General features: G+C 38.8%; 1 protein-coding gene and 2 long non-coding RNA genes across 4 annotated transcripts in view; 1 reads left to right on the forward strand and 2 right to left on the reverse strand.

Annotated features, from left to right (window-relative positions):
- Positions 1-13,371, forward strand: part of LOC134798744 (uncharacterized) — a 174,934-nt gene that overhangs the window by 105,765 nt on the left and 55,798 nt on the right. The gene's annotated exons all lie outside the window — the stretch shown is intronic.
- Positions 1-13,371, reverse strand: part of LOC134798741 (uncharacterized) — a 477,103-nt gene that overhangs the window by 95,397 nt on the left and 368,335 nt on the right. The window lies entirely within an intron of this gene.
- Positions 1-13,371, reverse strand: part of LOC134798685 (uncharacterized) — a 222,647-nt gene that overhangs the window by 2,819 nt on the left and 206,457 nt on the right. For both annotated transcript variants that reach the window (XM_063771055.1, XM_063771056.1), the window contains 4 exons: positions 8,921-9,353; positions 927-2,987; positions 279-420; positions 38-157 (listed from right to left, as the gene is read on the reverse strand). In XM_063771055.1, coding sequence (XP_063627125.1) covers positions 38-157; positions 279-420; positions 927-2,987; positions 8,921-9,353 — 2,756 coding nt within the window. The remainder of the gene's footprint in view (positions 1-37; positions 158-278; positions 421-926; positions 2,988-8,920; positions 9,354-13,371) is intronic.

The raw sequence follows: 13,371 nt of genomic DNA on the forward strand, positions 1-13,371 counted from the left end.
TCGACAAAACTAAAATGAAATATGATCATGGACTTACTTTAAACTTAACGAATAGTCGTGTTTTGCAGATTCGCTGTTTCGAACTAGGAAAGCACCTTCATCTGCATTCCTTAGCAAACTTTCTGCTTCGACGCGCGTTAGCGTCCCGTGATACCACCTGAAAAAAGTAATAATCAAATTTTTAATATTACTGTACAAACTATAGGTTACCAGAGTAACAGTAGTGTATTAAACTTATAGGATTATTTATTACAATAACCATATTTTATTGAACTTACCCTTGTCTATCAAGCGGTAGCGTTGCGTCGACAAGATCCCTCGGTGGAATGATGGGTCCTAGGTTCAGATGCAACCCCTTAGAACTGCCGGAACCACTTCCACTATCAAAGTTCAACGTCAATTTGTCTTTATGCTTGTTACCTGAAATTAAAACAATAAATTAACTCTCAAAAATATAAGCAGGCGTTTATCCCTACTTAAGATTTAGTGTCGCATTATCTTTTCAAAACGTACCCTTAACTGAACCACTAAACAAAATGCTCCATTTCGTTTAACGTCAAGTAACACGCGATGGTCCTTAATCCCAAACTTCTAACTCAACTGTACAGCTACAAATTGATCGCAGCGTGTACAGGAAAAAGTTCCCTCAAAAAGCACTCAAGCAAATTAAATATTGGGAAAGCAGTGGCTAGAGAAGTTCGTGTGGAGCAATCTAAAGTCATACATCTTAATCGGCATAATGCGGTGGCAGTCAAAGCTACTTAATAGTAGCGATGGATGCAGGCCGACAGTCCCTCTTCGGGCCTTTGTAGCAAGATTGACAAGTAAATCTTTCTGACGTGATTGAATTACGGCAGTAAATTGACTCGGGTTTTTTTTTTGGTAAATTAATAAAAGGTTTATATTTTGTAATAAAATATACTGACCTAGATTTAAGTCCTGGACGCTTTGGCTGGAAGATGCATTTGAAATGACATTTCCAAAGTCATTGTTTAGCTGCAGCGATTGTCCTCGCAATTTGCGGCGTAATTTGGGCATATCAAAAGGCAGCGTTCTGAGATCAGCTTCAGCTTCAGCTCGTCGTCTTCTTAACTTCGGCATGTCGAATGGAAGATCAGAAAGATCTTGGTCCGGATCTTTACGCTCTTCTTCAGTATTACTGTTCTTGAAGTTGATAAATGTGTTTCTTGAGTCGACACCTTCTCGGGAGTGAATTGATATACCACTATCAGATCCTTGTATTTCGGCGTCACCGGCCGTTGTCGAATGTCGGAAAGTAAGATTTAGTAGATTCCGGTTTTGTAGTGCACGCCTTTTAGGCTTTGCTACAATTTCAACAGTCGTCTGTATTGTATTTCCAGTTTCGACGTCCTCAGGAGATACTTTTTGAGAGTTGTTGTTTCTATTGTTATCGGAAGTTTCGGACGCAGGTTCTTGCGATGATTTGTCCGATATAGGACTAAGAATATGAAGTTTGTTAGTGTGATGTCCAAACCCCGACAGTTGCATATGATGCGATTTTGTAAATGGGACATTACCGGAATCTGAACTATGTGAACTTAGAGAAGACGACCGTCGACTTTCTGAACTACTACTGCTCCTGTCCTCGCTAGTGCTACTCCTAAGGGATTCCATACTTCCGCCGCTACTGCTAGTTGCCATACTTTCGGTGCTTGAGTATTTGCGCCTCGGACGTGGAGCCCCGGGCCTGCCTTTGAATTCCATTATAGGACCGACCCCCTTTGGCCCCGTATGTCGATTCAGTTCTGGTGTGTCAGAATCGGAAGTGGGTCGGCCCTTAATCTCTAAAAAAATACCGTCCTTCGATTGCCCCCTCTCGTCATCAGTGTCGCGAGATTCGCGACCAGCGGTTAAACGTTGCGCAGCGTCCAGTTCAGTGGACGCAGAACCCTTTAAATCGACCATGCTAGCGTCGCTGCTTGTTGGTGTTTCTCTTGCTCTTAAAGATTTAACAGGTAACCGTAAGTCCTTCAGTCGCGGATGCGCTGGTTGCGACTGCGGCAAGTTTGGGGCACTTTTGATGCTATTCATGGCAGAGCCGTCTTTTTGCTGAAATTTTGTAGGCAGGGGAGCGGTTGACGGAGGTGACGGCGTGTAACCACGTAGTGGTAATTGAGAAGTTGAAGCGTTGCGGTCTTCCTCATCAATGTGTATTTTTTCAAGCTCCTCAGACAAAGCTGACGCATTGCTTTCGTTTTCTCTTTTCTGACGGATAGTGGGAATCTTTGATCGACGGACACTATCAGTTTTCATTGTAACTTTTCGGCGGCCTTTATAATCTGGTTCACCACGTTCTACAGCCTCAAAGGCGGACGATGCGGAAGATATGACTTTCCTGTCCTCAGCTTGTAAAAGTGCAGGATGGTTGCTGACGCGATCAAAATCGTCCAAGTCATCGTCTGAGCGTGCGATTTTACAGTCAAACGCTGTTTCGTAAATTTGGCGGGTGCTCATCTCTTGCGGCCAGCGTGGCAGCGGCGCCGGCACGTAAAAGACGCTACGAGAAGGTCGGTGCTCCTCTACATCTTCAGGCGCGGCGCACACGCAGCCGGCCGCGTCACGCCCACGGCGCCTTGGCGGCATCCACGCGCTCTCACCCGACGAAGATGATGACCGCTCTAGCTCACGAAAGCCATCCTCAGCGACAGAGAATCGCTTGGGCAAATTAGGGCGCGCAGCGACGTGCGGGGCGTCTAGGCTGGCGGATTTTCTATACCGCGGGCCGCGTGATGAAGAAGTTGTGGACGCCGTTGGGGCAGACGGTGCCGGTTGCGGAGGAGCAGACGTTTTGAACAGGTCGCCGTAGTAATAAGGACTAGGGTTCCTACGCGGCGCGTTAGCGTATCTCGGGTCCGAGCGACCGCTATCGGGAGAATGCAGAGATGGCGCTGTTGCGAAAGGATCGAATTCACCGAATTCGTCTTCCTCTCCGTCCGTCGATGACGAAGGATCTTCGGATGTTGATTCTGAAACAATTGAAAACATTTTTATAGTGTAACTAATACCCTTTGCACACCAGTAGGTATAAAAAACTATTTATAATTTTATGTGAACATAGCAATCCAGAAACCAAATGGCGCTCGTTCAAAGCTCTTCCCAGGTACCTAAACTAAGGCCGATAACAAGGCAGACGCAAATGGTCGACCGCTGTCTGAGGTCGTTTCGTCTCAAGTGCCATCATTTAAATGAGCACGCCAGTGCCTTTCCTCTCGAGAAGCAAACGGATTGTAAGAGAAAATATTTCATATTATATTTCATCATTACTTTTCATGTTTTTCGTTTTCTTCTATTTGCATAAATTTTACTAATAAAATTAAGTCATGGAAAAATGAGGACAAGAAAATCATAGAAAGCCTTACAATTACATCTTAACCATTTTTATGGAAACGAAGGGTTTTTTACATTTTTACAAAGTTAGTTCGTTAATGCAAGTCTCACGCACTCGTATCGCAAAGCTAATGTAATTTGAAAAGCACCTGGAAATACCCTAATGAGAGTTCCTTGCTTTTCACAACAAAGGGAACCTTTTCAATGCATCTTGAGCTAAAAAAACGCTTGGATTTATTAAACCTTGAAACTGTAAGGATACGCTACAGTCACGGGACGATTCGTATGCGAATACCGTGACATTATTTAGTTTTTAATAAACTAAGTTCCTACAACTCGTTCGGTTTTGCATTTAGTAATGACTTAGTAACATTTTACCTGATGTCAACATTAAGTGATTCATATCATATCAACAACAGATAGTTAAGTAGGTATGGTATCATAGTATCGATAAGCTTCCAAGGTTTATAAATCAACAAGTTACATCAAACAGTGTAAATGATAATAATGCAAAGATTGTCTGATATTTGATTGCGCGTATTCATACATATATTTACTCCACACTTATCAGATGCCTACACCACGCTTTGAAGCTAATTTTTAGCGCAGTACCCGAGTCGTTACACAAACCATGCAATATAGAGTAGGTTCTTGCAAGTTCCTTGAGACTTTTCCTACATTTTTAGGTCCCACACACTCACATTTCGAGTGCTGTGTCCTATCTCATCTCCGTGGGGACAAAGGCCCTTTCTTCCGGCGCACAATCGCGCCGCAGTCTAGTTACTGTATTGTTCTCCGGAGTGTATCTAGCCTTACTCGCCACGGGATAAAAGAGAAAATATTGCAATGACCAAGCTATTATGAGGCTCTGTTTTTTTTGTAACTTTGATTATACATCATTAGTATCGTCAACCACGTTTAGCTATTTCTTGATAGATTTTATTACATTAGGCGTAACGTAAAGTCTAGTAAACACTAAACCCAGTGTTGCCAGATGGTCACAAAAGTCACATTTTTCGTGACTTTTCGCCTTCTCGTGTGACATGTGCGTGACTTACGATTTTGAGGCAATTTTTGTGACTTTTTAAGCTAGTCGAATTTTAGACAAGTTTAGTTCTGCTATTTGTATTATTTAGGAACGCAGTGAACGCACCCAAGTTGACACTTGCACTGAGACCTTGACGTTACATCCACCATCATGTTTATTATAATAGTCGTGGCAAGATGAGACTTGTTGCCTTGACATGACGGTGTCATTTAGTTTGATAGTAGTAGTTATTTTTTTTAGTGTATGATTAATTTCTTTTAGCCTCATATCTTGAATATCTGTACGAATAGCATTGTAATTACTTCGGACAAAAGTTTTATCACAAAATTTTCTACAAATTTGGTTATGTTCATTTTTACTCTGCGATCAATACTTTAGGAGCTACAGGCTGTTAAAGTTAAATAAGAGATAAAAAATAGACGGTTTAAGAAAACGTCGTTTTTTCGTAATTGTTCATCATTAATAAAAAAAAATAGTTTAGGATAAGCAAGCTAAGCGACCTGCTGATATAATATTAAAAAAAAACCGGCCAAGAGCATGTCGGGCAATGCTCAGTGTAGGGTCCCGTAGTTACCCGTCCGTCAAAATAGACTATTTGCAAAACCTCAAAAACTGCTAAACCGATTAGGTTCGCTATATTTTTCCTTGAAAGTCTTTGCTAAGTTTTACTTTCACGATTTTTTAAATATTTTTTGGACCCATGGTTAAAATGCTAGGGGAACTAAAGTGGAAAACACAACTTTTTTTCTATCAGATCGATTATTTCCGAAAATATTAAGTTGATCAAAAATGGTCCTTAAAGACCCTTATTCATTTTAAAAGACCTATCCAAGACACCCCACACTATAGGGTTAAAGCGAAAAAAAAAATCATCCCCACTTAATGTTGGGGAGTCACCCTAAAAAAATATTTTTTCTAGTTTGATTTTACGACTCTGTCAGTGTAACAAATTTATATTTTCATGCCAAATTTAATAATAGAAACTAGAAAAAAATATTTTTTATGGTGGCTGCCCTACATTAAAGTTGGGATGAATTTTTTTTCGCTTCCACCCTATAGTGTGGGATGTCGTTAGATAGGTTTTTTAAAACGAATACGGGTCTTCAAGAATAATTTTTTGATCAACTTAATATTTTCGGAAATAATCGATCTGAAAGAAAAAAAGTTGTGTTTTCCCCTTTATTTCCCTAACTTTTGAACCATGGGTCCAAAAAATATGAAAAAAATCATAAAAACATAGCTTAGTAAAGACTTTCAAGGAAAAATATAGCGAACCTAATCGGTATAGCTGTTTTTGAGTTTTTGCGGAATAGTCTATTTTGACAGACGGGTAACTACGGAACCCTACACTGAGCATGGCCCGACATGCTCTAAGCCGGTTTTTTTTTATATTTTATCAGCAGGTCACTTAGCTTGCTTACTCCAAACTAAAATTTTTGTTTATGATGAACAATTACGAAAAAAACGACGTTTTCTTAATTCGTCTATTTTTTATCTCTAATTTAGCTTTAACAGCCTGAAGCTCCTAAAGTATTGAACGTAGAGTAAAAATAAACATAATCAAATTTATTATTATTTATTATTTTATTTGATACACTAGCAGCTCTTAGAGCTGATGCGTGTATATCGAAGCACTTGTATTTTATTTTGCACTTTTTAAAGTTCTAAAATGTGTATCTAGTCTATTTTTGAAAGTGTTGTCCTCTAATGTTGTAAGACCTAATTCTTGAAGCCGTTCTTCATATGGTTTATCTTTCAATGAAGCAACCATTTTAGTTGCTCTTCGCTGAACTCTTTCCAGCATTGTAATGTCCTTTTTAAAGTAGGGGGACCATATCTGAAAAGCATACTCAAGTAAAGGACGAAGATATGACTTGTATATTCTAATAAATAGGTCTTTAGTAATAACATGGAATGCTTTCCGGATCATATACAGCATACAATTTGCTCTCTTGGTGATTTTGGTGATATGTGTGTCCCATTTCAAGTTATGTGAAACAGTGATGCCCAGGTCTCTTTGACCAGCTACTGCTTGCAGGGGAACAGAGTCAATGTAGTAATTTAGTTTAGGATTTGTTTTCCCTATGTGTAGAACTCTGCACTTGTCAGCATTTAGTGATATGAGCCAGTCTTTAGTCCACTGAATTATGCGATCTAAATCGCTTTGGATAATATTGTGACTTACTAATGGATTACCCATAACTTTGGTGTCATCAGTAAATATATTTGTAGGAAATTGTATGATAAAACTTTAATCCGAAGTAATTATAATGTTATTTGTACATATATTCGAGATATGAGCAAAAATAAGAAAAAAGGTACCTTTAACCCTCCCTGCACCCTCAGCACACCCCCTACCCTCGAGGACTTTTAGCATGTTTATCTGGACACCACAAGGTATACCTGTACCAATTTTCAAAACTACACGAATTATTTCCGCAGATTTTTCTAATTTGCTTGGGTTATTGATAATCTTAATTTGTTTACTTTCTCATTGGCCCCCCAAAAGTAGCTTAAAATTCATCTGTTTACGTTACATGACTTAGGTACATGTCCGTCTTTGGATCACTAATTTGACTAATTTCCACCAATTTGTACCAAATTTCAACTTAATTGGCCCAGTAGTTTCCGTGAAAATAGGCTGTGACAGACGGACAGACAGACGCACGAGTGATCCTATAAGGGTTCCGTTTTTTCCTTTTGAGGAAAAATCATAAAAGGTTAGTAGATTTTTTGAGATATATAATTTTTTCTGAATTTCTTCTAACAAAATCGATTTACCTACCCATACAATACAATAATATAAAAATGTGACTTGAGCAGCAAAAATGTGACTTTTAGGGAAACGAAACGTAACTTATGACTCCAGAGCCCTGGCAACACTGACTAAACCAGGATTTGACAAAGGTGAAGTAACCTATACTGAATTCGGGACACTATTTTAGCAGTTTATTTGGTGCTATTGCTGTGTCTACATTTGTCAATGGGCTTTATACAAGCACCAGAGTATTTTTTCATTAGCTAAAGAACGGTCGCGCAAGTTTGATACCACTATTACCGGGTAACAATTGCAAGTTTTAATCAGCCCTATTGTCGTTCGTCGGTCTAGTATAGTCTAGACTGGAAAAATGTCCCGGACGTAATAAACGTAATTGACGTCATGCGGATGAATAGATTGCTTTATGGTGACTTTAAAAATCATTTATATTTTAAAGCCCGGCTATTGAGCTGGAGCGATAACTTAATCCATAAAGTAGGTGATCAATTGATCATACTATGGAGATATCGAGTCATCGAAGCGTTTAAATTCCTAAAAACCCTAATTTATATTCAATATACCGTAAAGTAGGAATTTGCCTTAACAATCACACACGTAATCGGCAACCTCTAACCTTTCTGAGGTTCAGAAAGACATTTGGCACGTAAATCGCGGCAATTTAACAAATTTTCCCGCGACGGGTGTCGGTCATCCACGCGGAAAAGCAATTACGACACGTAATGACGTCACTTAAACTCCCTACGGCGCTAATAGACAATTTGCCCAGTGGGTCTATTTTCGAATGTGCTGTCGAGGTCTAAAGATTTGATCGGAAAAGTATTGGTTGCCTTGCTCACTTCAATTCACTGAAATCTGTAAAATTGTGACAAGATGGTTAGTTACCATACTGTCGCAATTTACACACTGGTCATGAGAAATTATTTTAATTTGACATTTCAGACAGAAACAAGTGACACTTCAGACAAGTGGCATATGAGACGTTTTGTTACAAATCCAGCGTCGCGCGCCAAAACTTACATTTTGTACAATTGTCACAAAATACGTTACCTAGACGTGGTTTTCCATTTATCATTTAATTTACTAAAAAAAAATAAAACAAAAAAAAACTACATTCTAATCGAAGCGCTTACAATTGCCTTAACAGTTTAAGGAACCAATTGTTTTTTTTCTATTGCAGTATTATTCATAATAAATAATGTGGAATTAAAGTGAGTAGGTAACTAAATACAAACGCAAAGAACAGTATATCGTACTAAAATCAAAACCAAGTTATTCAATTGCTCGTAATCAATGTAATTATCTAGTTACGATCGAATTATAATCGCCTAAGTGTATTTAATCAGGATATGCAGAATTAAATTTCAATATAAAATCATTTAGTTCCGGTTATTTCTGCTAGCTAAACATGATTTCAAACTATTATGTACATATATTATTCTTGACATCAAAAAGTAGATAAATTCATCATTTGTTTTTTTAATACTGAGATGTAAATCAAAACATTATTACCTATCTAAGTCTACTGTAAATCTTTAACTGACTTTATAATTAAATTCAATCAATCAATCAATCAAAATATACTTTATTCATGTAGGCCTAGCAACAAGCTCTTATGAATATTCAAAAATGTTTCGAAACATCAATACAGAAAAACATCTTTGACAATCGAAGCTAGCATATTCAAGGCGTTTACCTACACTTTATAATATTAATTTAGTTAGCTTTACAGGAACTGTGTAACTTACCAGATTCGTAGTAAGGTTGTGAGCGATGTCTGGGCTGTCGCTCGTGTCTCAGCGGCGCCGACGGGGCCGGCTCTGGCGGTGACTCGGCTGAGCCTTCTGGCGCGCTCTCAGGGCTTCTCCTGGACACGCCAGGAGCCGACAAATCAAAGTCTGTCCGCCTAGCCGATTCGTAGTCAGCCCGTCTTCGAGCTGACTCCGCGTCAAATTCTACGCGTCTGCCGGAGTCCCCGTCGAATTCTCTGCCAGGGTATCGTCGTCCGGATTCGTAGTCGTAGGGACGACGGCACGAGTCGAAGTCGTAGTTGCTACGGCGTGTGTCGTAGCGCCATCTGGCGGAGTCGGGGGAACGGCGTTGTTCGCGTGAACGGCGGTTGCGCTGAGGCGACCGGCGCGCTGTGTCGCGAGGCGTGCAGTACGCCTCTATAAACTCAACCTGTAACAATCATAAAGTCATTTCAATATTTCACCTCTAAATATACGGATTATTGGTGTATTCATAATAACGAGATACCTAGTTAAGGAAGCGACAGATTGTTGCAATCTGCATATAGCAGTAACAACTAACGTTCGTTAAAATTTACTATCTGGCAACCTTCCTAGTAATTGCATACCAAACCACTATTAGCAAGAAAGCCCTCTATCATGACGGCCGATTATGTGGCATAGTAAAGTGGTAATAAAATGCAGCGGTCACATATCCGCCCGGAACGGTCGGTTAGCCCTCCCCTCCCGTCATTACCACGGGCCGGTTTATGGGGACGGGTATAAAGAATATTATGAGATATTGTACCACCATTGACGATACGATGAGGTGATAACATTCCAAGGGACGGTGCCAAATTTAGTCCGTACCAAGACAAATTGTTATGGCGCCTTGTTTTGTTATGACCGCTGGAAAAGCGGAGTTGGGATCATATACGAAATATAATGCAGTGATATGAATTGCCATACTGTTACCAACTATTCAATCCATTGCTACAAGATTGAATAAAGGTAGGCTACACCTAACGTAGGTACCTAAACAATAAACATTAAATGTTTGTTGATTCATGATCAGCATTGTCAACATTAACATTATCATAATATTTTTCAACAATCGAATTATTTACGAATTCCGACGATGACGGTTTATATTTCAAAAACCAACAAATCTGGACTGAATAATGAGGTTCTATTACTTTTCAGCGCGTCCACGTTTTCTTTCCATGCTGCTACACTTTTTCCAAATCACATGTGTCCTGGAATATGTTTAAACGAGATGATATCTGTTTAAGCCGGGGGTGTTTTTGGGCCATTAGAGCCCGTGATGAGTCCCCGCTTCCGCGCCCCCGGCCACGAGCCATAGGGCTCTCATTAAGGACGAAATTAGTAACAGCTCCGCAGGATCCATCTTGGTGCGTAAACAACTTGAGTGTTTACGCACCTATTAATGCTTTATGGTGAAACATTTTATGTGACACGGTAATGGCGTTAACAGGTTTGGATATGTGGATGTTGCCTTCAATGAGCATATAGAACATTTACAATATGTATAAGATAGGTAGCAAGATTGAGGTCAACTTTTTATATGTCTAATACTGACTAACAAACAAATCCACTGAGAACTGTAATCGGTTTTTAATGAATAGTTTTGTTTGGCTCAAATTGTTGTTCGCGTATGATTTTTTAATAAACATGAGTGTTTTTTAGCCTGCATTTAGCAATAACCAGTTAATGTACCTATATGAAAATAAAATTAATGTCATTTATCTATATTTTGAGCTTACATTTAATAATATCTCGGTTTTTTATCCGATTTAAAACATCATTTACAAAAAATTATGTATTGAAGAAGGTTTACACCGATTTATTTCTTAAAATGCCAGCTATAAATACAAAAGGTAAACAAAATCAGTATACGCATTGACATCAAGTAGGTATATAAAAGTCTGAGCTCAAAAAAAGAAAGGGCTGGGATCCGGTCTGCCCTCAGGGCCGAGGAACTCTTTATTCAAACTTTTACTATAAGGGCTCGCTTCATCTGGCGCATTGTTTAACGATCCGCCGTTATGCATGAAAATTATTTTACATAATTAAACGACGAGCAACCCTCGCCCTGATTTGCGATGTCTACAGAGGTTTGCTCTTTATTTGCATATTTTGCACCGCTATGATTAAACGATCTCTCAAAATTGCGGAATGATCATTCTTTTATTCCAAACAGTTCTTTAGACTATGAATATGGCATTGATTTTAATGTTTTATCATCATCCAGACGGTATCCGAAGTACGGTACCTAGTCAATTCATTGGCATTGTAACATATGTATGTATATATAAGAAAACTCAATTCAAAGCTCAAAATCTGCTTGTCCCCAACTAAGCGTAGTTAATCCAAGCTACTCAATCAACCCGCGCCTCCGTATAGGTAAGATAGACCACCCTAACGCCATGCAAATTATGTACTCTGGTCCAAATAGACGAACATTTTATTTACCGATTCAAATCAATGCCGCCATTCGGCCGCAAGGGTTAACTTTGAAAGGGATCAAATTGAATTGAGCTGAAGCTCGCATGCTCCTGTCTGTCCATTCATCAATTGTATCGCATAAAGGGGGAATAGTAGACAACATCTCACTTCCTGCGTACTATTCCATTAGATTGTATATGTGCAAGCAAACACGATTTCTCTATCGGTAATTAATAGAACTTTAGATTGATTTTTATGTAGAAGTAAGCAGAAGGTCGTCAGTGGACAGATACTTCGGGCCCGATTCGGATTTTGAAATAGACATCTATTAGACATCTTTTAGACATCACGAAGATACGATAACGATATGTTTAAGATCTAACCGGTCAAATTTGACATTTGCGCGATTCTGGAGATACTGTTGAACGATTTCCACAGGATATGACTTAGAGATCCAATTCACATCTAATAGATATCTTACTCTATCTAACGTAAAAGTGACATTGGTTGCCCGAATTGCGCTGCAAAAGAGAACTAGTTGATATCTAAACTATAACGTATCTAGAATGGATCTAGTACGTGTCGTCTCTTGTAAATATCTTGAAGTTCGGATACGGCAGTTCGTATCACCATTATCTAATAATAAAAAGCGAATTCCAGTTTAATTTGATAGGGGCTGTAAATTAAAATCATCGTTACCTGTTGGTAACTACTGTTATTAAGGTATTAATGTAGATATATTATTTATTATATGATGGGAAATATGTCATCATACTATGCTCCCTGTAGTAAGTAATCTCTGTTTGCTTATCTTTCTATTAATCATAATTTATTAGATCGTAACCGGTTTAACTTGCTTATTTATTCATTCTAGTGCAGGTTACATTTTAGATTAAATTAAGTACTTTTTGAATTTCTCTTGTACCCACATTTTGGTCAATTGAAAAATGTTGGGACATTCTTACGCCTCGTTCTCTGTGATATATTTCTTTCAGACTACTTCCCTTTTATTTTAATTAAATTCGACGAGTGAGGACAGGCGGAACGGCAGAAAAACAGCAATAATACCGGCCTTGTGGCGGACTGAAGCTTCTCTCTTAGTAACTGAGATGTATAAGTCACATGGGACCTATCAACATACGCTCTTTTTGTTTAATAAATCCGAATGAGGAAACTGCGATCGATACCTAATTAAATGTTATAGTCTCTCTATCAAACCGTAAACCGATGGAGATTTATAGCTAGCTGATTGACTTCTCAGAAAGAGCTCAAAGTATGAAGAGCCGCGCAGATCCTGTTGAATTCTTACGTCGTATGACTCAGCGACCTTCTTAGGCCTAAGTTTTGGGTGTCATTTAAAATATTTTAAGAGATAACGTCTTATCTCACCCCTAGTGTCGACTTAACGCACAACAATGGTAGTGTGATTTCCAAACATTATTTCAAAGGTTCGCCTACAATACCGACTAAGTAAGTTATCTGTAGTTATCAAAAAGTTATTATCTGTAAGCATGATAATGTTAATCGATGATTCAATGTTGATAACGAGAGCAGCAAGATCATGTGTACCGAGAACGAAAAACTAACAGATAATATTTCACTTACTTACATATATATGTAAATTTATTAATTTCCGCTACCTAAAGGTTGTTTGGAAGAGATCGCTTTTTAGCGATAAGACCGATGTGTTTCTGTTTTCTTTTGTATTGAGGTGTGCAATAAAGAGTATTTGTATTGTACTATATTGTATTATTTACTGATGTAAATGTACATAATGATCCAAGGAAGTCCATATAAACTATTCCGGGTTCGCCCGCGTGAGTAATCCGAAGAGCATGAAGGATATGGGACAAGCTTCAGACGCCGGCGGTGAGTCAGACGGTATTAATACCGGAGACACGCCTCCAGGGATACCGGCTAAAATAGCTTCAGCGTCGCGTGACTCCAATAATCATTGTTTACTTTCTAAATCTCGTATTTGAAAACCATTACGGGACAGAAAA

The sequence above is a fragment of the Cydia splendana genome, chromosome 17 (assembly GCF_910591565.1).
Source record: "Cydia splendana chromosome 17, ilCydSple1.2, whole genome shotgun sequence".
Taxonomy (NCBI): Eukaryota; Metazoa; Arthropoda; class Insecta; order Lepidoptera; family Tortricidae; genus Cydia; species Cydia splendana.